General features: G+C 34.9%; 1 protein-coding gene across 2 annotated transcripts in view; it reads right to left on the bottom strand.

Moving 5' to 3' along the window:
* The window catches only part of LOC130817297 (nodulin homeobox), a 30,856-nt gene that overhangs the window by 7,200 nt on the left and 457 nt on the right, over window positions 1-23,199 (bottom strand). For both annotated transcript variants that reach the window (XM_057682920.1, XM_057682921.1), the window contains exons 2-8: window positions 20,647-20,769; window positions 20,078-20,236; window positions 16,244-16,321; window positions 11,621-11,749; window positions 10,597-10,815; window positions 7,746-7,874; window positions 7,343-7,438 (exon numbers count right to left, since the gene is read on the bottom strand). In XM_057682920.1, the coding sequence (XP_057538903.1) occupies window positions 7,343-7,438; window positions 7,746-7,874; window positions 10,597-10,815; window positions 11,621-11,749; window positions 16,244-16,321; window positions 20,078-20,236; window positions 20,647-20,769 (933 nt within the window). The remainder of the gene's footprint in view (window positions 1-7,342; window positions 7,439-7,745; window positions 7,875-10,596; window positions 10,816-11,620; window positions 11,750-16,243; window positions 16,322-20,077; window positions 20,237-20,646; window positions 20,770-23,199) is intronic.

Below are 23,199 nucleotides of genomic sequence, written 5' to 3'. Positions count from 1 at the left end.
ATTAAATAATCAAACTGACACTTGAGTCAACAATCTCTAATTTTAAATAAAGGAGAAAAAGTTGACACCAAAAATTTGTTAAGATGAAGAAAGCTGTACTACTAAATCAAAATACTAGAAGATAGATTCTCAGTGCCACTGCCAGGTTTATGTTTTGCATGGATCCGTCAATTTGATAGTTTTTTCAACTATAATTTCTAGATTTCAAATAATTTTTAACGCTTCTTGTGAGTGTACTCTTGTCATTCATTCCTAGTTCCAAAGCCTAGGTAAAGGAGAAGGGTTACAATGTATACATGATATCTGATAACAAAAGTAAAACATTGTTTCATCTCCAAGCAACAACCAATCCTATCTTTTGGGATTATGGTTATGGAGGAGGAGAACAAGCACGTCAAGCATATAACACTATCTTAATGATCAAAAAAAGAAAATTTGCTTCAGACAGGCTCAACTTTTAACCTTTGAAGTTTATTAGGATGAACTTCTGGAATTGCATTCGTTGGGACGAACATGATATAGTAGTTTAATGTAAATGCTATTACCTATTGGGTGACATGAACATCATATCACTTGCTGACATGGCTATTTGACGTGGTAGTACACGTGTATACATGTGGCGTTTCTATTGAATTTATTTTTTAAAAGTATTTAATAAGATTAGTTATTTATTATATTATTTATTTTGAAGCCCTTTCCCTGGAAAATCAAATGACGTTCTACATCTTCATCATCTCTTCATCATCATCATCTTCAAATATCATGATCATTCATCCTATTTTCATCGATTAACATTACGACTCCTTTTAGTAATGGCCAGTAAGTCAGTAACCCAATTATAGTGATTTACCCTAAAAACTATGAACTGAAGTACATGATTGGATTGGAGATAGAAACAAACAAGAATGAAGCCTGCATAAATCATCCTCAAGTTCAACCCACTGATCTAAATTGTTGGTAGTATGGCACTAATATTTCTAGCTTGACCTCAACAAAAATCGTACATGGAGGAATCACAAATAGAAAAGGAGTATATGATTTCTAGAGGGGGATGGGGACATGTCGGAAATTACGGGGGAGGTGGAACGTGAGGTCGGAAATGGAGGGGGTGGGCAAGTTAGAAATGGAGGTGGCTAAGGACAGAGGCTGGGTTAGGGGTTTCTTAACTTGTTTTATTATTTTTTTTCTTCCTTCTTTTTATTATAAACATTTGGAATTTAAAACTAAATATAGCCTATTAGATGAAGCTAGTAGTTAAAGTTCATCTCAATGTATACAATTCCTGAAGTTAGCCTCATAAACTTGGAAGGGCAAAAGTTGAGCCAGATGCAACGTTCAAAGACAATGCCTATTCTATTTTGGCTTGTCTCAATTTATTGTCTTCTATGATCAATAAATGCAGATGTACCAAACCATATTTGTACAACATAGAATTTTTGGAATCTATTTTTCTAGCTTCAAAATATAACTGAATGTGCTATGCCGGTAACACAAACTTTAGTGTTGAGTACAGAAATAATGCTACTCATCAAACTTCTAGCGATGTGTCCTGCCTCTTATAGAGAGGGAAGGAGGTAGGGAGGCGGTGCTTAAGATATACTACAGAAGAAGAAAGAAAGAGAAGGGCAACAGAAAGTGATAAGGCTAAAGAAAGTAGTTGAATATAATTGAGTAGATTAGTTGTTATGTTTGACTGGCTAGACAGTAGTCGATTACGACTCATTGTATAAATAAAACAAATATTGCAATTGTAGGCATTATGAAATATTTGGAATAAAACTAGAGTTGGCAATACTCGATACTTGCTCCTTATATTTCATAAACTTCTCTCTTTTCTCTTTCTCTTTAACTCTGTATCTTTCATTCTTTCTTTGATAATATTGATTCTATTCTTGAACATACCATACCTGGGTGTATCACAACCGGTACCAGAGACGTCATGAATCCTGGAGAAAACCCTATTCCGCAACAAAGGCTGGAACAGTTACAATATGGGTTGGAGCATTTGAAGGAAGATATCGCCAAACAAGTACGAGTGAAGGTGGCGGCTGCGGAGGCCCGATTCACCCAGAAGCAAGACAATACTGATCGGGCTCTTGCCATCTTGATGGACGGCCAAGCACAATTATTAGAAAGAAGTAATGAAGATGCCGATATATACACAGCGGTTGGTGAACGACGGAATAAGAGCAGATTGTCAGGTGAATGACGTTCAAGAAAAGAAAATAATGGGACAGCCAACGACATCAGAATGACGGAAATTCACATGGAAGAGGATCGAATTGGCGATTTAGAAGGTTGGATCTACCAATTTTTAATGGGTCAGACCCCGACGAATGGATTCGAAAAGCTGAGAATTACTTTTCATTTTATCGGTTGACGGAGGAGGAAAAGATTGAGGTAGCGGTGATCAGTTTTGAAGGAGAAGCCTTCATGTGGTATCAATATGAGGAAAAAAGGTCACCACTAACTGATTGCCAGGAGACTAAGGCCTTAATCTTGAAGTATTTTCAGCCAGGGGAAGAAGGCAATATGTTCGAACAGTGGATGGTCGTGGCCGTTCAACAGAAGAGATCAGTGGCGGAATACAGGAAGGAGTTTGTTACTAAGTAGACACACTTGGAGAAGGTTGATGAACCAGTCATGGTGGGAGCATTCTTGAGGGGATTGAAGGAAGAAGTCCAGTATGAATTGAAGGTTTTGGACCCACTACCTTAGAGCAAGCTATGGTATAAGCTAAAAGAATTAACCAAAAGCTGAGGGCCCTGACTTGGTTAGGAAGAATTGGGCCATTAAAAATTTATCCACAAAAAAACTCTAACCATTCAAATTACCAAACTACCCCACAACCCAATAATTATCTCATAAGCCAAAAATCACCCAGCCACAATACAGTAACCCTTCAAACCAAAAACAACCCATCTCAGACCAACTATATTGGAGAACGGGTACAGAGTTTATCTGATAAGGAGATTAGAGAAAAAAGAGCAAAAAGGATTATGTTTCCAGTGTGAAGGAAAATAGTCCATTAATCATGTGTGTAGCAAGAAAGGTATGAGTATGTTGATTGGGGTGGAAGGTGATGAGGAGGAATCGATAGAGAACGTCGTAGTTGAAGAATTGGAAGAGGATGAGGAAGGAAATACCGTTAACATTTCTTTGAACTCGGCGGTCGGTAGCTCCAATCCCAAAACAATGAAGCTGCTTGGAAAGATCGGAAATGACGAATTGGTGGTGATGGTAGATTATGGAGCCACAAACAACTTTATTTCGAAGCTTATAGTCCAGAGGTTGATTCCATGTGAAGATTGTGAAAGGTTTGGAGTAGTATTGGTTAATGGGGTTGAAATCCGAGGGCAGGGAAATTGTAGGCAGCTTTGTGTTACAACTGCAGGGGATAGAAGTGGTACAAGATTTTCTGTCTTTAGAACGGGGAAACACAAACTTGATTTCGGGAATACAGTGGCTCGAAACTTTGGGAACGGTGACAACCAATTGGAAGACACAAGTGATGAATTTCATGTGGCAAGAAAAGAAGGTGAAGTTGGTTGGAAACCCAGCTCTAACAAGGGCCAAGATTTCTTTAAAAGCTATGGTGAAGACATTAAGGAAGGAAGCGGGCGAAATTTTGATAGAATATAATGGCTTGGAAGAACCAAACAAGAATCAACCTAAACCCAATTTTCTTGTAACCCTATTAAATAGATTTGCAGATGTCCTTCAATCCCACCTTACCTTACCCCCACAAAGAAACCAGGATCATGCTATAAACCTTAAAGAAGGGACTAACCATCAATGTCAGACCATACCGATATCCCCATAATCAAAAAAATGAGATTGAGAGATTGGTGCTGGACACGTTGAAAGCTGGAATTGTGCAACCCTCTGTGAGTCCTTTCTCTAGTCCGATATTCTTGGTCAAGAAGAAAGATGGATCTTGGCGTTTTGTGTAGACCATAGAGCCTTAAATAAGGCCACGGTACTCGAAAAATATCCAATTCCCAAGATTGACGAGTTACTATACTAACTTCATGGTGCTACGGTCTTTACCAAATCAAACCTTAAATCCGGATACCACCAAATTCGCATGGAGAAAGAAGATGTCCATAAAACGGCGTTATGAACACATGAGGGGCATTATTAGTTTTTAGTTATGCCCTTTGGTTTGACTAATGCACCTTCAACATTTCAGTCATTGATGAATGAAATTTTTCGTCCGTATCTCAAAAAGTTCGTGTTGGTGTTCCTTGATGATATTCTGATATATAGTAATGGAGAGCAGGAACATTGTGAACATGTGGCAAGGGTGTTTCAATGTTTGAGGGAGAATCAGTTGGTGGTCAATGAAGGGAAGTGTGATTTTGGAGTACAACGTGTGGCATATTTAGAGCATATTATTTCGGCACAAGGAGTTTCGGTTGACAATGAGAAAATAGAAGTTATGCTCAACTGACCCACACCAAAGAACCTCAAGGAGTTGAGAGGATTCTTGGGACTCACAGGTTACTACCGACGGTTTGTGAAGGGGTATGCTCACATGGCCAGGGCACTCAGGTGTCTGCGGTAGCTATGCCAGATTTTTTGAAGCCATTTGTGGTTGAGACTGACACATCACACTATTGGTTGGGGCTTGTTTGCTACAAGAGAAACACCCCATGGTCCCCATCGCTTTTTATAGCAAAATTCTTGGAGTTCGAGCTAGTAGCAAGTCCATTTATGAGAAAGAATTGAGGGCGATAGTGTTGTCGTCTTAAAATGGAAACATTATTTGTTTAGAAAGCAGTTTTCTGTGAGGACTGAACAAAAAAAACTTAAAGAACTTATGGGACCAACAAGAAATTAGTGGAGATTATCAGAAATGGTTAATAAAATTAATGGGATTAGATTTCATCATAGAATACAACCCAGGAAAGAACAAAAAAGCAGCAGATGCACTCTCTCGAATTTTTGAGACAACCGTAGAGATAAGTTCATTGTTGAGTGTTTGTGGGATTGAATGGAAGTGGTTACAAGAAGAGGTCAAAATAGATGCAACTTTGACACGAATTAGAAAAGCTGTGCTATTCGGGAATCAAGTGCCAAATGGGTATACAGTCGAAAATGATGTTCTATACAAGGGAAGATATGTGTTAGCCAAATCATCACCTTTTATTCCAGTTTTACTTTGCGGGAGTATCACAATTCTCCGTTCGGGGGACATGCTGGTGAACTCAAAACCTACCTAAGGTTGGCTGCGGAATGGTTTGTCAACGGGCTAAGGCCAACTATCAAAGCCTTGCAGGACTATTGCAAAATTTGCACATACCTTCCAATGTGTTGGAACATGTCACAATGGATTTCATCGAGAGACTGCCCAAGTCTGAAGAAATAGATACTATACTGGTGGTACGAAGTATAGTGATTTTATAGCTCTCAAGCACCCGTCTACAACAATCACGGTGACTGACAGGTTCATCACGGAGGTGGTCAAATTACATGGGTTCCTTACTTCTATTATTTCAGATAGAGACAAGATTTTTATGAGTTCTTTTTGGTGGGAGTTGTTTCGATTCCAACAAACACAATTATTGTGAAGTACTGCTTTCCATCCTCAAACCGATGGACAAACTAAGATTGTAAATAAGGTAGTCAAAACGTATTTACGGTGTTTCGCAAATGAACAACCAAGATGGGTTAAGCGGTTACATTGGGCTGAATTTAGCTACAATACCTCTCCACATTTGTCTACAAAGAGGGCATCGTTTTAAGCTTTTTATGGTCGTGTTCCTCCGCATATCATGAGAATAGGACATCAACAAACTCTTGCAGAAAAGAGATGCTATTTTAGACGAATTACAATTCAATTTGGTGAAAGCACAGCACAGAATGAGTCAGTATGCAAATAAAAAAAAGGACAAAAGTGGAATTTATGGAGGGGGATTTGGTTTTTTGAAAATTCAGCCATATAGACAGAAAAAGAACGCTAGACGGATCAATCAGAAGCTTGGGTTATGATATTATGGCCCACATAAAATTGTCCAACGTATAGGGAAGGTCGCTTATAAGCTGGAGTTACCAGATAATTGTATGATACATCCCGTATTCCATGTTTCGAAACTTAAAAGGGCAGTTGGAACAGACAGTGCAGCAACTGCAGCTCCTCCTCTCACAGCTGATTTCAAAATACTGTTACAACCTGCTGACATATTACAAGTTCGACAACTACTATCTCATCCTAAGGAAGTCTTGGTCTCATGGGAAGGATTGGATGTTACAGAAGCAACATGGGAAGGTGCGAAGAAATTTCTTAAAACATACTACAGAAGAAGAAAGAAAAAGAAGCGGCAACAAAAAGTGACAAGGCTAAAGATAGTAGTTGAATATAATTAAGTAGATTAGTTGTTATGTTTGACTGGCTTAGACAGTTACAACTCATTGTATAAATAACGCAAATATTGCAATTGTAGGCATTGTGAAATATTTTGAATAAAACTGGAGTTGGCAATACTCGAAATTTGCCCCTTATATTTCATAAACTTCTCTCTATTCTCTTTTTCTCTTTAACTCTGTATCTTTTGTTCTTTCTTTGATAATATTGATTCTATTCTAGAACATAGCATACCTGGGTGTATCACACGATGATGGAACAATCTATGGCCTCCTGAGTCCCACACTCCCACCCCTAATCTACCAATGCAATGTAGCTAATTGAATTGGTATAAGCTGCTTAGTGATAGGTCATCTTCCCTCTAGATAAGTCCCACCCCTAATCTAATACAGCGGAACAGGTATTCAGAACTACAAATCAAATACATTAATAGTATCCCAATCATCAACCAAACCTATACAAATTATAATAATGAATAATATATATTTCCCTCTAGATAAGTCTTAAATAACAGCACTGGTAAATTAGCACTACACAAATTCTTGTAAGAGACAGTCTCTTTGAGAGACTATCTCTAATTAGGAATGGGCAAGCCCAAAAAGAAAAATACAGAGTAAGCTTTTCGGTAGGTATTAAGAATATTGTAAGTAAGCATTCAGAATATTGTAAGTACTTAAGTACTTACTCAGTGGGCATTAAGTATATTGTACGTAGGCAATAAAGATATTATAAGTAGACATTAAGAATAAGGTAAGTAGGCTAATAGACTAAGTTTCTCAGTAGGCATTAAGAATATTGTAAGTAGACATTTTAAGTAATTTTTCGGTGGGCATTAAGTATATTGTAAGTAGGTATTTAAGATAATGTAAGTAAGCATTAATGATACAATAAGTGAACATTAAGGTTTAATGGGTCAGGCCTGGGAGACGTCTCTCAAAGAGACGGTCTCTCAGAAAAACAGCTGTTAACACTAACCTCAACAGCAACAGACTTTGCCAAATCCAGACTTTCAGGTACGCTGGCCACCTCGTCCAGATAAGAAACACTTTCAGCTTCACAGAGATGTAATAGCTGCCAAAGACCATTACTTCTTTAGCCATATAGTAGCCCCTTGAAAAAAAGCAATAATGAAAAAGCATCGAAATTCCACTTGAATGAGATCATAATGTTTCAGTGAACATGAAAACATTTTCTAAACAAGAAACATAATTGCTAACTTAGGGAGCTCATTTGTTATGATTTTCTGCCATCATGGATTTGTTTCTACGTTAAAATATTTAAAAGTAACATAAAAACTTTGCCAAACCATAAAAGGCAAAATTTTTTCAACAATATTCTAAAAGGTTACATGGAAAAGATTACGTTTCCTTGGACTTACAATGGACAAGACTCTAGCTTTTAGCCTAGAAATAGCAGCTACCACTGAAATAGAGTCCAACAATGGCAAGATATTCAATTTCAACGTGGCTTGAACAAGATGAAGGACTCCTCCTTTTCCACAAAGTTCCTACATTGATACGCAACAAAAAAAATTATCTAACCTAAATAAAAAGATGACAATCTTAAATATACAACGAAAAGTGACAATTTGAAAAGCAATCGCTTCAGCTAATTGGCAATCACAAGAAACACAAATGGAACCTCAACTATAATAAAAAAATACTAATTGATCCTTTAAAATGTTCTGGCAACCAGAAGCTTTAAGTCACACACATGGTTACAAGAAACCGAATCTTCCCATCGAATCTTGTTTGAAAACCTTTGTTGCTTAAACTCTTTATTAACGTTTCCGAAACTACATTCCTCAAATGTTTTTTCTAGCCCAAAAACAAATATATTATAACAAAGTCCTTTTCTTTTCTTTTCATTTTCCTTATCTTTTTAGTCATTTTCTTATCTCACCTTCTTTTACTCATTTATTTTTTTGTTGTAATTAGTAAATAAATTTATACCTACGATCCCTACATTTCCAAAACTCTAAAATTAATGGTATCGAACTTCGTTTTAAGGTAACAATGGTCACACAAGAACTTGCAAAAATCACATTTTGGGAAAGCAGCTATTTCACTAATATTTTGGAAAAATAACACCGCGACCGATTCTGTAAACGCATTCGCCTTTGTGTCACTACAAGTAGGGCTAAAATGGGCACAAGACCGCAAGTTCCGTCTCATCAGAATCTCACATGACGTGGAAAACGTTAATGAAAATCCTTGAAATGGATTCAAGCAGAAATGTTGAAAGTTAAACGTATCAAAGGTGGAGAGTCACAGAGAAAAAGAATCATGAGTTGTGTTGAGTAGTTAATTTTGGGAGTTACTGAGCTCGAAGGCTCAAAGGGAGGCTAATACCTTTAATCTATTTTAATTATCTTCAGTATCGCACGAAACATCTTTTTCATTCTTATCAACTTCAACTCTCTCATCTTACTTTTAAATCTGATTTACCCGTTTATACACATTACATGTTGTCTTAGTGTAGAATATAACCCGCATCACCATATTTTAAAGCTTTTTTGAGCTTACCGCGAGCGAAATATAGGTCGAGACAACCACAAAATTATTATTACTAACCTCTAAAGTCGTCTAGTGACCGCGACCAAAACAACAATTTTTGCACTATGGCTCTTGTTGAAGACTCCTAAACGTGTTTAGCTCCTTTACTTTAGATTTGAGAAAATTGACCCTAGATACTTGAAACAATCACTTTGTGGGAGCTATTTTGTGTGCCACTTTACAACAAATGTACTTGGAAGTTAAAACCCCTATGCCAAAACAACATCTCACGTACTCTAACTTCAATTCAAACATAATTTGCCGCCACATCTCTAAAATTGAGCATTGACCTAATGCCCGTTCTTTAATCTGATATACTAATAAAATGTCACCAGCGAACAAATGTCACCATTGCACCATTGGACTTGACCCATATTTAAAAATATGTCTTTTAAACATGGAAATTAAGGAGTAAATTATAACAACGTTACAATGATCTTTCAAATGACAGATAAAAGCGACAATAAGAACTAGTTATTCTTGTGCATTACAAAATCCTCTCAATATCCAACGAACTGAACAAGAGAGCAACACAAATAGATTATATATTCCCTTAATTCCTAAGAAAATATGTCCTCCTAAAAGGCTCCTACTTCAACTTGTTACTAGGTTCAATGTTACATTAGTATTCTAGATTTTACTCCGATATTACTAGTATTGGCATTTTATTTTCAATGACTGACTTGTTCATGATGCTCAAGCGGGCTCTATATTTTCATAATTGAGGGTAAGATATGGGATCCATTCTATGTTGTACCAAGAAACCCCTCCCCGTCTCCATAATACAAATAAGACCCTTTCAAGAGGATTAGTAAAAACTGAACATCTAACCAGGGATCCCCATATAAAACATGATATCAATGGTGCAACTTATAGCGATTTTGACATTTATTCCACTAAATATGAGCTTCCAAATACTCAACTTTAAACCCCTAATTATCAAATAATTGGACACAAGATAACAAAACATGAAACAAAACCAATAAAGAACCATAAACTCTAGCGTCGTCCTGACCATTCTTTTCAATGTCACCTATAAAGCTGGCATAGTCTCAGATCTCGACAGAACAAAAATTATCACCGATTTACCTAAAGAAAAGCCAAACACAAGGAATCTACCTTTAGACTTTGATCTAGACTTCAGCAGTGATTTAACCAGAAGCTCATCTGAACATCCTTTTTGTCGAACTTATACCCAACTCAATAGGGAACAATCGAGAATTTCAGACATCCAATTTGCCCTTGAAGCCAGCACAACCATATGTTGTGATTCTAAACTTTTCTAGTCTGTAGGGCCCTAGATGTTCAGTGCATCATTATATATCCCCTCCTTTCGTATCCACCAATGCTCGATCAAATTTTCAAACAATAGCATAACAATGCGCGCATGGTGAGACCAATACACATGACTTATTGCTACATACTGAAGCTCTATTATGGAAAAAAAACAGAACTCAAATATGCCATTGATATCAAAATATTAAGTAACACAACCGTCAAACTTTTTGTCCCCAGTGTAGCAATGCCCACCAAATATACACAGAAAATATTGTTAAAATCATTTTCTGCATCAAGATACGTGTCTTATCTTAACGACTAGCCACAAATCATACTGAAAGGTAACAGTTTGAAAAAGAAGAACAAAACTATATTTGCAAAAAATAAAGTAGAAACCTTATTCCTCAGAAGTCGTTCTCGAAATGATTTATTTTGACACAACGACTGGAGAAACTGCAAAGATGCCTCACATTGCAGGCAATAGAAGTTAACTATTTTATCAGCACTCTGACTAAGATTTGAATTAAATTGATTTTCATCTGTTGACAACTTGATCTGAAGGAAGTTGATATTCTTGCGGACAGCTCCAAAGGCTGCATCAACAAAGATGTCCACCTGTCAAATTGAGACATATTTAGCCACTTATATTTGTTTAAAGATTCGTTTCAGACATGCTACAGGTAAAAACATTCATGGGTAATTATTTGCAAGCATCTGATTGTAATTACTTCCTTTCATCACGTAAGGTTGACCAAAAAACGAATACCCATCACCCTATTACAAACCCGAAGGATTTGACACAAACCGACACAATTGAAAACTGTTCTCATTTTCGATTGCATCCAATTTCGGTTTCAAATATTTGGATCCAATAACCTTAATCACAAAAAGAGATTTGGATCCAGTAACAGATGAAACCTATTCTAAGCCTAAGTATAAGTTCCAAAATGGGTACCTATTTACATTTTCACGAATAAAGTACGTATATACCTTTAAGATTGAATTGATGATATTTTATTTACATGTGCCATGAGATTATTTAACACAGTGATCATATCCAATAATTATACTAATTTGCTCTCTATTTTGCAAACATTTTTAAATTATTTATGTTTAGCCCCTCAACAAATAAAACAAATATTTTACACTAATTTTAAGTGACTGGGTACTTGGTATAAAATCTAGTTCCAAATTTTCAGGACTGGATCAGGTGCAAAACAATTGACAATGTCACAGTCCCAGTCACCCTTTAACTTCAAGCATGAGGCAGATATAATAGAAATGAGATACTGCAGAGTTCCAGATAGTTTATCAAATTACTTTTTGCAAAGATAGTGGAAGAGAACCAAAGCACTGATGTTAGGACGAGCAATTATCATTTAAAGTGAAAGTCAAACACAATTGGAGTATTATGATATACCTTAGGGTGTGCAAGGAGAATATAGGAAAGTTCATTCCACTGTGACGAAATGCAAGTGGTCAGAAGATACATACTGCAAGCTACAACTGCCGAATAAAGAAGGGGCATAGCACCAGATGAACTGTACTCCTGTATCATGCAAGAGATGAAGCAGTTTAATACATTGGTTGCATCATCACATTCTTTCAACGAATATAACATACAATAAATCAATATTGGGTCTTGTAAAATACGCTAATTTCAGTGAACTGCTTTTAAAAAGTTTATTTGGAAATTTAATGAGAACCTGTAATAACATTTAATGAGGAGTATAATATACTAATTTTTGAGCGAGCAGTTTAAAAAAGCTACTGGCCCACGCCTACTACAATTACCATTTAAAATTACAAAATGTCACTTCAGCAACCAGACTCTATTAAAGATGCCACTAGAGAGACAGCTCAAGAGACCAGGAAGTTGAAGAGAGACAGAAAAGTCAAACTATTTGAGCAGTGAGGAGAGAGAGCACTAAAAGTGAAAAAAAGAGTAAAGGATTGACCCATTCATGACCACTAACAAGACAAATGCACAACTACTAGGCCGAAGCCTTAATCCCAACATATGGGTTCATCTACATGTACTAAAACAAATCAACGTGAAAGATTGTATATAACAAAGATTAAAATGTATTCATCCCCAAGACCGCAACTAATACTAATGGCCAGAAAATAAAATCAATTCAAACGATCATCCATGTATAATCTCCTCAATATTCCTATATCATCATATGCTCTTGCAAATGCCAATTTTCCATGTCATTTTTCACTCCACTTATCTAGATCATCTTCAATCTACCTCTTCAAAAATTCAACCTTAAACTTTTCTAACTGATGCATTACACATGAAAAAACCAACATTAACGATTTCTCACATTTTCCTCTTCTAAGTATGCATGTTATTGATCTCATGCTCAAATTACACAGGGTAAAATTGTAACCTTTGGGAAATTAATATTTTAAGACGAGTAAGTTTAAGAGAATTATCAGTGCGAGAATGATCTTAAATACACATGACATGAAACATTCTCAATTTAATTTCTTCCCTCTTTTCCTTTTCTTTTATTTTGATTAAAATACCTAAATTTCCCCCCTCTCATGACATCAAGCCCAAACATCAGCCAAACCCCAATCCTCATTCTTTGAAGCTTCCCTTCGAATCCCAAAAATGGCGGACTGAAAGTCCTTCGAAACCCAACAATGGCGGACTGAAAGTCCTTCGAAACCCAACAATGGCGGACTGAAAGTCCTTCGAACCTCAACAATTGCGGCTGTTGTCACTGCTCTTTCCCTCCTCTTTTCGACATCCTCTGAAATTAGGGTTGAAATTTCTTCTTTACTTGATAAATCCTTCAATTCATGAACAAATCCTCTTTTCATGATTCTTCTAACTTAGAATTTCAACAATAATCGAAGCCAACAATCATCTTTGTTCCATCTGGTTCCTCGATTTTCGGAAATAACGAACAAAATAATAACAGCTGCACCATGAATGTCGCCCTACCTTTTTGAGCATTTTCGAAGAATCGTGACTTCTTGCTATCTCTTCTTTCGGCACATCCCACTATAGGGCAAGAAGGTAGTCAAGTTTCTTTTGTTAATTTAGTTATTTGATCTTGTTAGCCGCATCTTTCGGATATATGCAATTGGATTTCCTTTTCTTGATCATATTCAATTGTCATACTCTTACCAAATTATTTTTTTTTCAATCAAAAACCTCATGAAGTTAAACATTTGAGATTTATTGTATAAGTTGCTCAATTAAAAGAAATGGCCAATTGATAATTAGTAGTAAATTGTGGAATGTGGATTATTTTGATGGACTTTGATAACTAGTATGAAGTTATAAACATTGAAGTGGAGAAATAGGTGGAAAATGTTGTTAACTGTAAGATTATGGATGACTTGAAGCTCTTAAATGGATTATGAAATTCTCTTGGATATCATTGATAGTGGGATGAAATATCAGTTGTTATTGATTGAATAATTTAATATTCTTGAAGGGATTATTAGGTTATTTGAGGATTTTCGATGTTCGGTTTAAAGGTACATATTAGTGTTTAATAGAAAAATAAAGAGAATTATGAAGGTGGATAATCTTTAGAAGATCTAAATGAATTTTAGAGCATGACTATGTCGCCTTAATGGCCTATTGTGATTTGAGTTCGAACATGCATAATTCTTTTATGATTAGATGTATTAGAATAGAAGATGGAACTGAGATACATTCTTAGGAAGAGATGCAATGAGCTATATGAACCTAGTTGTAGTATCGTATGCTTTGTTGTGATGCTATATTTGTTATGCTTCAGGAGGCGACATTATCGAGGAGCCCTTCTAGTGATCGCGGAGTACCAGACTTAGCTTCTTGAAGCGTTCTTTTTGGTGAGTAGTAGCAGTCCCTTAAAGGGTCTGATCAGACTACATTCTTGAAAATAAACTTTTTACTAAAGCTCTTTTGAATTGAAAATTGTTGAGACAAATGTTGTTGTAAATGTTTATGCTGATATTATGATATGGTCAATGGATCGGGCTTGCAAACTGGTCATTGACGGAGTTGAGGAACATTGTTCCCTACTCCCTGTTTTGAAGCGAATTGTCATTCAGATATTGACTAGCTTCACCCGAGAGCGACATAGCCTTGGAGCTATGGGACACCTCTCAAACTAGACTCCCTGTGCGCACATAGATCTAGGGAACTGATGTTGCTTTTAAACCTATGATTTGAATTACTGTGTTTTGTTGTGTTGGATTGTTACTTCTCATTCAGTTTAATCTGACCCCCTATTGTTTCCATCTTTTAGTTTGATCACAGATCGGAACCGGTCGGGAACGATGGGTTAGCGGTGTTGAATAACATTCCAAGGCTGTATATTGAGCTAAGCACATGGGAATCTGTAGTTTTGTATTACGTTTTTAGATAAATGTATATCAGTCTTGGTTGTGTTGGTTATATTCGACTTATAGAGAATTGTATGATTATATTGTGTTTTAGTTAGATTTTTGTTTTGTGATTTAGCTGAGTTGGTCACGTTAAAGAGCTTGTGACCCCTTTGCTCAAGTTTTGGAAGTATGATTTCAGTTTCTTGGGAAATGTACCTCGTGATGACCCTGTTTACTCAGTTAACGGTAAGTCGGGTTGTTACAAAAATGACGTCACATCTTATGACATAAGTCAAAAACGAATTAGAGCGAGACAAATGCAACAAGAAAATCAACAGTGCAAACCGTTGAGCGTCGGCAATCCTATATCACATTTAGTGATGTTAATCATGACTTTTAAATTACGATCTTTATGTAGGTTCCAAATCATAGACATTTTGCACATTTGAATGTAGACTTGAGGGGTGTAGGTCTAATAAGAATCTTAGAGAATAGTAAAATTTAAATTGAATATAACATGACCCTTTCATGATAGACATGAGGCAAGCTTAGTTTCAAAGTTGCACTTTGTTCTCAAAGGCTTAGAAATTATTATTATTAATTTAATCATTTAATATTTTTTTTCTTAATATAATTTCACATCAAATACCATAAAATAAAAATTTATGAAGGATCTCCTCCATCTGACATTAGGGAGGCAAATCAACCTAAAAGGCATTTTAAGCATGAAGAAGCCTCTAGAAGATTCTAGAACTCTAGCACTCTCCACATTAACCTTGAGTAGTATGGAGACTAATGGATACTTGTAGGATTCTTTAGAAACTTGTGGATAAGCCTAGGTAGGAGTTAGCCAAGAACTCTCTAGAGAAACCCATGTATATCTCTTCTAGAATACTCTAGATTCATCAAGGTGCTTGGCCATCATCTATACATACTAAAGCCCCCTCATTTGCAAGCCATCTCAAGTTGTGTACAAGCATTCTATTAATACAAAGCCTTTCCAAAAAATATCTCTCTAGAGTTTCTCTCTCTAAGAGCTCTTCAATCTTTTACTCATAGGAGTATTTGTAATTCAGACAAGCCTAGAGCTAAGGCTAGATACTTAGAGTTAAGGCTGAGCTAGTGCAATCATTAGTCGTTGACACTAGTGTCGCACACTTGTGGCAATTGACATAGGTCAACGAGGCACTATGCGTCCATTCAAAGAAAATTGATTTTTCTAATGCCTCCCAGGCTTCAACATCAATCCAACTCTTCAAGTCAAGATGGTTAATGATTATCTTACGTTGTCACTAAGAGAGGGAAGGGCATGTGCAAATACAAAGTTGCATCACCGTATCACAATTATATCATAAAGGTTTTTCAGTTTAATGCGACTGAAATATAGGCCAAGGCGATTACAAAACCATCTGCATTGACCCATATATAAATTTCGTGACCATAACTAAAACCATTTTATGACACCAAGTGGTAGGGTATTATAACATCATTTTTATGCGAACAATAAGTTTTTTTCTTTCTTGGTTGAAATAGGTAACTAAATTCTAAATGACTTTAGCAGAATTCAGATTTTAGGTCATACAAGGAACATAATCTCACATCTTTTAAAAGACAGTTGCATACTAACTACTAAGAGATTCGCAGAAGCTAAATGGGCATAAAAGTGATCATTAGAATAAATAACAAGCTCATAAAAATGGAGAACCTGTTTACAGCTGACAATAAGTGAATAAAACACCAAATCCAGCAGCTGCTCTGACATTTTCACATCGTCAAGCAAAATCTGCTCAATGAAGAATTAGAGAATTCAGATAAAGGATTATCAACTGTCAAATTTAAATATTAGCTAAGGCTAATGGGTAGACGTATGCCATTTTGGACGATATTTCGCTTCAATTCTTTTCTATTCCCTTCAATAATTCATTCAAATGAAAGTATCAATTTTAAAGCTAAGATTTCTTACTCATTCATTCATTATACTCATTCATGCAACCATATACTTCATAACTGCCTCCATTTTCTTGTCCCTTCTAGGGCCCATCTGGATTCAAGGAGTTGATTCAGGGACAACTATTTCCAAAATTAGTCCAAAATGCTATTTAATGAGGTGAAATTGTACATGGGAAAAATTTTTGTTAGTTTGGTATTTTTCACTTCCATTGAATTCTCTCTCCCCCACAAAAACCCATTCATCCCCGACATCTTCATTTGCTATCTCTTGAAATACTCAAGCATAATAAAAATTTATCATTAAATTCCAATTTTACTATCTCTCTCTCCGCTGACTCATCATTACCGCAAAGTCGTCATCAAGGCTGCACAAAATTAGATTTGGGTTTAAGTAAATATTGAAATTTCTTCTTGGATGTCATTCGTTTTCACTTGAAGGAATTTTATGCTTTTATGGTGTAGGATTTGAAATTGGAGTAGTAGGAGGAAATAATTTACTTAGAAATTCTTTTTCAATTAAACTGTTGTGCTAAGAAATTGTGGTTTTGGTAGGATGAAAATTAGAGTTTGAAATTCTTGTGAAAACAAATTTGGTGTTAAGTCTTGAAGATGATTGTTTTGATGGAAGAGAGATGTAGAGCTTCAATGTTTGTAGATGGAGGAGAGAGAATCGGATAAAGATGAAGATAGGAGAGATGAGGAAAGAAAAATTAACAAGATAATATTTAACCTAGGGTCCCCTACAGTAAATATTTTATTCCTTTCTTTGGAGAATAAATTACTCCAAAAAAATTTTCTCCCAATCCAACATCATAACAGGTCAGAAAAATTTACCTTATTATTATGGGAAAATATCAATGGTATCCCTAAGTTTTTGCGCTTCATCAATGGTATCCCTAAGTTTTTTCGATTATCAATGGTACCCTCGTGTTATTGAGCGTCTTACAACCGTAACCCTTTCTATTTTTTTTCATCCAAAACCGTTAACTTTTTTCTTTTTCTTTTTCTTTTTTTTTGTTTTAAATTGAAAAATAAAAGAAAAAAAAAAGCTTTACGATTTTGGACGGAAAAAAAAAAAAAAGGTTATGGTTGTAAGACGCTCAATAACATGAGGGTACCATTGATAATTGAAAAAACTTAGGGGTACCATTGATAAAGTGCAAAAACTTAGGGGTACCATTGATAATTTTCTTATTATTATTTACCCCTAGTACAGCGATAACCCCTTATTCTTTCTCTCTCTCTCTCCTTTACAACCTATACGATAACACCCACTTCTTCCCTTGATCCTCATCTCTTTCCTGATCAAAACATACTTAGGCACATCCCATTTTCAAACTTATGAAATGCTATTGCAGCCTGGTTATGTCTAGGTTCAGGAAATTACACATAAAGATGATGAACCAAGACAACCAACATCAAATTAGTTTTCATTATGTTTTATCTTGTTTATTTTGGTATATCATGAGTTATAATTCTTCAACACAAACAATTATATCCATAACACGTTAATCCAACTAGGTAACTCAAATCCAACTTATTTTTAGTATAAAAGAAAGTTGAAAACGGCAGCACAAGAGAAGAGAGAAGGGACAATGACAACTACGGAAAACAAACGAGAAATAACAAAGAATATGCAGAGATTTTCGCTTTATTTTTGAAAAATTTAAAAATAAAATGTGGATCAATATAAAGGTAACACAAGACATTTTAAATGAATATTATATTGCCAAAGTCATAGGCTTTAAAGGTTATCATTCATCAACGTACTTTAGTGGAAGCAATGATATAAAGGTGAGAGTTTTATATATTAATTGAAGGGTAGGATTTTAGATACTGAGGCTGCAAAGGTGGGATTCCTTTTTAATTTCCTCCTCCCTCCGTTCATTTTTGTTATTCCAACTTATTATAACAGCTAGTTTCAATTAGTTTGTCCATTTTAGAATACTTTTTATTTTGGGAAAGTATTTTTTTTCAATATTATCCTTGTAAAATACTCTCAAGTCTCAACAACCCAACAAAAGATTTCATGTAATGATTGTTATTTCATAAAAAAACATTCATTCTCTTACATATTTCCAATACAATCATTATTAATTTACATCTCTTAAATATAATAATACCCCACTATCTTCAAAGATTATATTCTTCTTAATATTTGTGAAAATCAAATGAAGGACAAACAATTAAGAATGGATAGAGTTTAATCTTTTGGAAGACATCTCCAAGCATTGAAGTTTATATAATAGAAGTTAATCATCTTTGCTCCTTGCCTTCAATACAATAACTTTTTAATTTCTTCTTTAATTCTTTTTTTGTTTATGTTAATCAAAATATTTTGTTGTAGTATTTTAAATGCATGTTAGTAATAGGCTTATTTAAATGTTTATGAGCTTAGTCTTCATAAGTACTTAATCAGTGTTATTCACCCATGATAAATTAGTCTAATCTTTGACTAATTAATTAAAAATCCTTGTTTTTTCAATTTATTAATCCTCTTTATCCCTATTATGTTTAGGTTTATGTTTTGCTTGATTATATGTGCGTAGTCAACACTAGGGTTTCGGACTTAATGGCCCATTAGCATGATTAGGGGGTGATTTAGTGTCAATTATGCATGGTTTAGCCCTTATGTGATCCATGGAAGATGTCTTGGAACTCTAGTGACCACTACTAAGAAGGATGGTCAATAGAGGAGGATTGTTCCTAAAAGGAGTACATAAGATTAACCATCCCTCTAATGGTATTAGCAAAAGCTAAACAACGTCAAACTACATGAAAGCCAATTGACACCTTAGTTTTAAAAGGTGTGAGGCTACCTAAGGTCCTAAGGGTCCTAGGCTTTAAGCATCATATGAAGGCACTAAACTTTGGATTTAGCCACACTGAATCCCATAACAAAATAAATTTAAAACAAAAAAAAAAAAGCAAAACCTAAAAGAGAAAATAAACAAAGAATACCAAAAAAAGAAGAGATAAATAAAACATAATTGGTGGATGCCCACATCAAATGGTTTCTACTAAGGCTAAGACCAAAGGTCCTCTAAGTCTCTTATCTAAAGGAATCGCCTCACCTAGCCCGTCATCCGAACAATTTTCGATACTAAGTTCGACACAATGAAAACAAAAAATTAATTTTTAAAAGCGAAGATGCTATGAACTGGCCAATTGGACTAAAATAGTAAAATAGAAAATAAAATGATAAACTAGACAAGGAGAAATTATATTGAAATGTTGATAAAAGGATGGTTACAAGATTATAAAAGATAATTCAAGCACTTCCAGAAGCTTGAGGTCTCCTAAAATGAGCATAAAACTCACCCACTAATTACTTAACAATTTTCATGATTAATCTATTAATCTCTAAAACCCCTCTATTTATAATAAAACCCCTCTTAATACTAACTTATTTCCCAAGTTATCACTAATATTATAATTACCTAAATTACCCCTTTGTAAACTAATTATTCCGAATAACTAGTCATTGCAGAAGATTAGGTGCACATCTCAAAGTAAGAAGTGGAAACATTTATTTATGTAAAAAAGGTAGATGAAATTCAAAAGAGACATAGTATTAAATTATGCCAACCTGTTCAAGCTTAGGGTGACGAGAAGCTATTTCACATAAAGTATTTAAAAGACGGAGTCCAGATAACAGATGTCTTAGTGAGGCTTCATCTCTTTGTGAGGACAAAAGCACAGCATTAAGGTGCAACGGAAGGAATCGTACCAATTTGTCCATGTCAATCTGCGATACAAAAACCTTAGTATTCTAATTTAATCCAGTTTTGGGAGAGAACTTCCATCCATTTCAAAAGGTAGGACATGTTAACTTTCATTGTGTATCAAAATACAAGTCATACTAGAAAACATTACGCAATTCAATACTTCTAAGTTTCTATATCTTTATTTAGTTGCACCATTTATATAGAATAGGTTACCGCATTTTTGAGAAATGTTGCTGCCAAAAGAAGGCGGAGGAAGTATTACAATATCAACTGTGACTCCTTTTGTATAACTATTAACATAGAGTATCATAGTAAGGGTATATAAGACCTCTTAACAATATGATTCACAACACACTGTCCAAAGTGAAAGCAAGGAAATCTCATTAGTAATGATAAAAGATGAGTCTACAAAATAAGAAAGCCAACTCACCTGCATTGATATACCATTTGTTGTAATATGGAGTGTGAAATTATCAGAGTCTTTTAACAACTTACTAAGCTCCTGAGAGTTAAACCTTTGTAACTCTTTGACTTCTTGGATTAAGTCAACAGCCTGTCAAACATGGATGCATCTTTTAAGGGCAAAGAAGAAAGGGATCAATGAAAAAGGACAGCATCGAAAAAAATGAATGAAAACAACAGCAAGAATTTTGGCAAAAGCTGGCCAGATAACTTAAAAAAGGATTACACAACACAAGCAAAACAAGAAGTTAGTTTCCACTCATCAGTTATCACTAAACCATTCTCCGTCCAGAAAACGAAAGGTTAAAAGTTAAAAAGCTACTTCTACAAATGTTGGAAACATGTAATGATTAGTGGACTAATGGTAGGGGTGTTCGGTAGCAAGGGGAAATGTACACAAATTTCCTATGGTTTTTTTCTATATGATCAATGATTATTAAAGCCCCATCACTTTGCATCATCATATTACCCCATCCATACAAAAACACGCACCAGATATTAATTCATAAATTGATGGAAATGAATTAAACCTTATCCATCATTCTATTTAAGAACACACTAAGTTAGTCATTAAGATAGACAGATCCAAATGAATTCCACACTGATAAAGGCATATGGTCACTGCCTAGGAAATAAGCATCATAAAGCAACTTCATGAAGTCAACAAGCTGCAGAAATATGCAAAGGTAATTCTCTAAAGCTTCTCACGATATAAGTTTCGTATTTCTCCAAAAAGTGATACGATTAAACCCACAATGTGATGGCTTAGCTAACATCTGTGAATGAGAAAAAAAACTTTTACTCAGACAGAGTGAAGATTCATTCACCAGAGCCTAAAGTGAGCAAAACTACACAACAAACAGCCACAAGACTACAAGTCTACAAATGAACCTAATTGCTAGAACATGCTAAAAAGTCAGTTCCCTAGGCAAGGCCTACTGTGGTCTGTGCGCTTGTGAGCTAGGCAACCCCAAATAGTGACAATTAACTCAAAAAGTCATGTATCAACATAAACTACTACAATTCCCATAAGAGCAAATGAAGCCAAGTCGATTTGTGTCTTTGTGAATTATTCACCAGAGCGTAAAGTGACTCGAAGCAAAACCACAAAATGGCAGCTACAAGCCAACAAGCTTCCAAAAGAATCTAATTGCTAAAACTTGCTGATATGTTAGTTCCCTGGGCAAGGCCTGCTGTAAGCCTGTGAATTAGGTATCCCTATTCCCTAAATAATAAAAATACAACTCAGAAAGTCCTGCATCAACATAAGCTACTATAGTTCCATAACATATTCACAGCTAATGAAGCCAAGTCAATTTGTCACTCCAGATGATAATCAAAACTTTATATGTTTGTAACAGCGGGACAATTGATTTTAATTATATATTTTCCTTTTTTGATCCTTTTTAAAATGGTCTAATAGCGGGCAATTGTTGAGCTAATTTTAAATGGTCTACTATTAGTAACAGCAGGCGATTCCTTTCCACCGGTTCAGATACTGAGACACTTATTTATGTAACAACATTAAAAGGACGCTTTTTTTATTAAATTAAGCTCACCTTTCTCAAAAGGTTACAAGTTTTGGGTTCAAATGAAAGAAAACCCAGAAGCAATTTAATGCCATATTTTTATTCTATTTTTTTGCATACCAATTATTAATTATTGATTCTTGGTCTTTGTAATTTGACTAAAATCAAAATTATTAACCAGAATTATGAATTCATTTCAGTTAGACCATCCTCTATTTTTAAATTAAAATTTCACAAGTGCCTGTATTAATTTCATAATTAAACAAAAATAAAATGACTTACAATAATGTAAATCAAATTTTAATCTTACAATCTTATTCCACATAATAAACCTCCAGAATAACCACCACATAATAAACCTCCATATTTTAATTCTATTTTTTTGCATACCAATTATTGATTACTAGTTTTTGGTGTTTGTAATTAGACTAAAATCAAAATTATTAACATGAATTATGAATTCATTTCAACTAGAATATCCTTTTTTCTTACATTAATATTTCAGTAATGCCATGTATCAAATTCAAAATCAAACAATAATTAAATGAATTACAAAAATGAAAATCAAATTTTAGTCTTGCAATCTTATCCCACATAGTAAACCTCCATTAATTAATATATACTTCTATAACATAAAAGAACAAAACTCCAATTCACGAAAGCTTAAGTTCTGCAGAAATGCAATCATATATGGAGACTAACACTCTTTCCTCATGGTGCTCGATTAATCCTGGTTAATCAAAAGGCAACAAATAACAATCCTTGATGATTAGAGATATCCTAAAATCAAAAATAAAGGCTAATCAGCACATCATTCTCCAGAATTTTAAAAATTTAATTTACTTTTAGGGGGTGTCATTCCAGACTCCGGCACAGAAAGAAGTATAAGAAGCATAAAGTATTATCTACTGGCATCTTTCGAACTGCTCATGAGTTAAGCAACAAACAAGATGTCATTAAAATTGATTGCTAAGCACAACTCAACACCTATG

This window comes from Amaranthus tricolor, chromosome 7 (genome assembly GCF_026212465.1).
Source record: "Amaranthus tricolor cultivar Red isolate AtriRed21 chromosome 7, ASM2621246v1, whole genome shotgun sequence".
Classification (NCBI taxonomy): Eukaryota; Viridiplantae; Streptophyta; class Magnoliopsida; order Caryophyllales; family Amaranthaceae; genus Amaranthus; species Amaranthus tricolor.
This window is presented reverse-complemented; position numbering and strand designations above follow the sequence as displayed.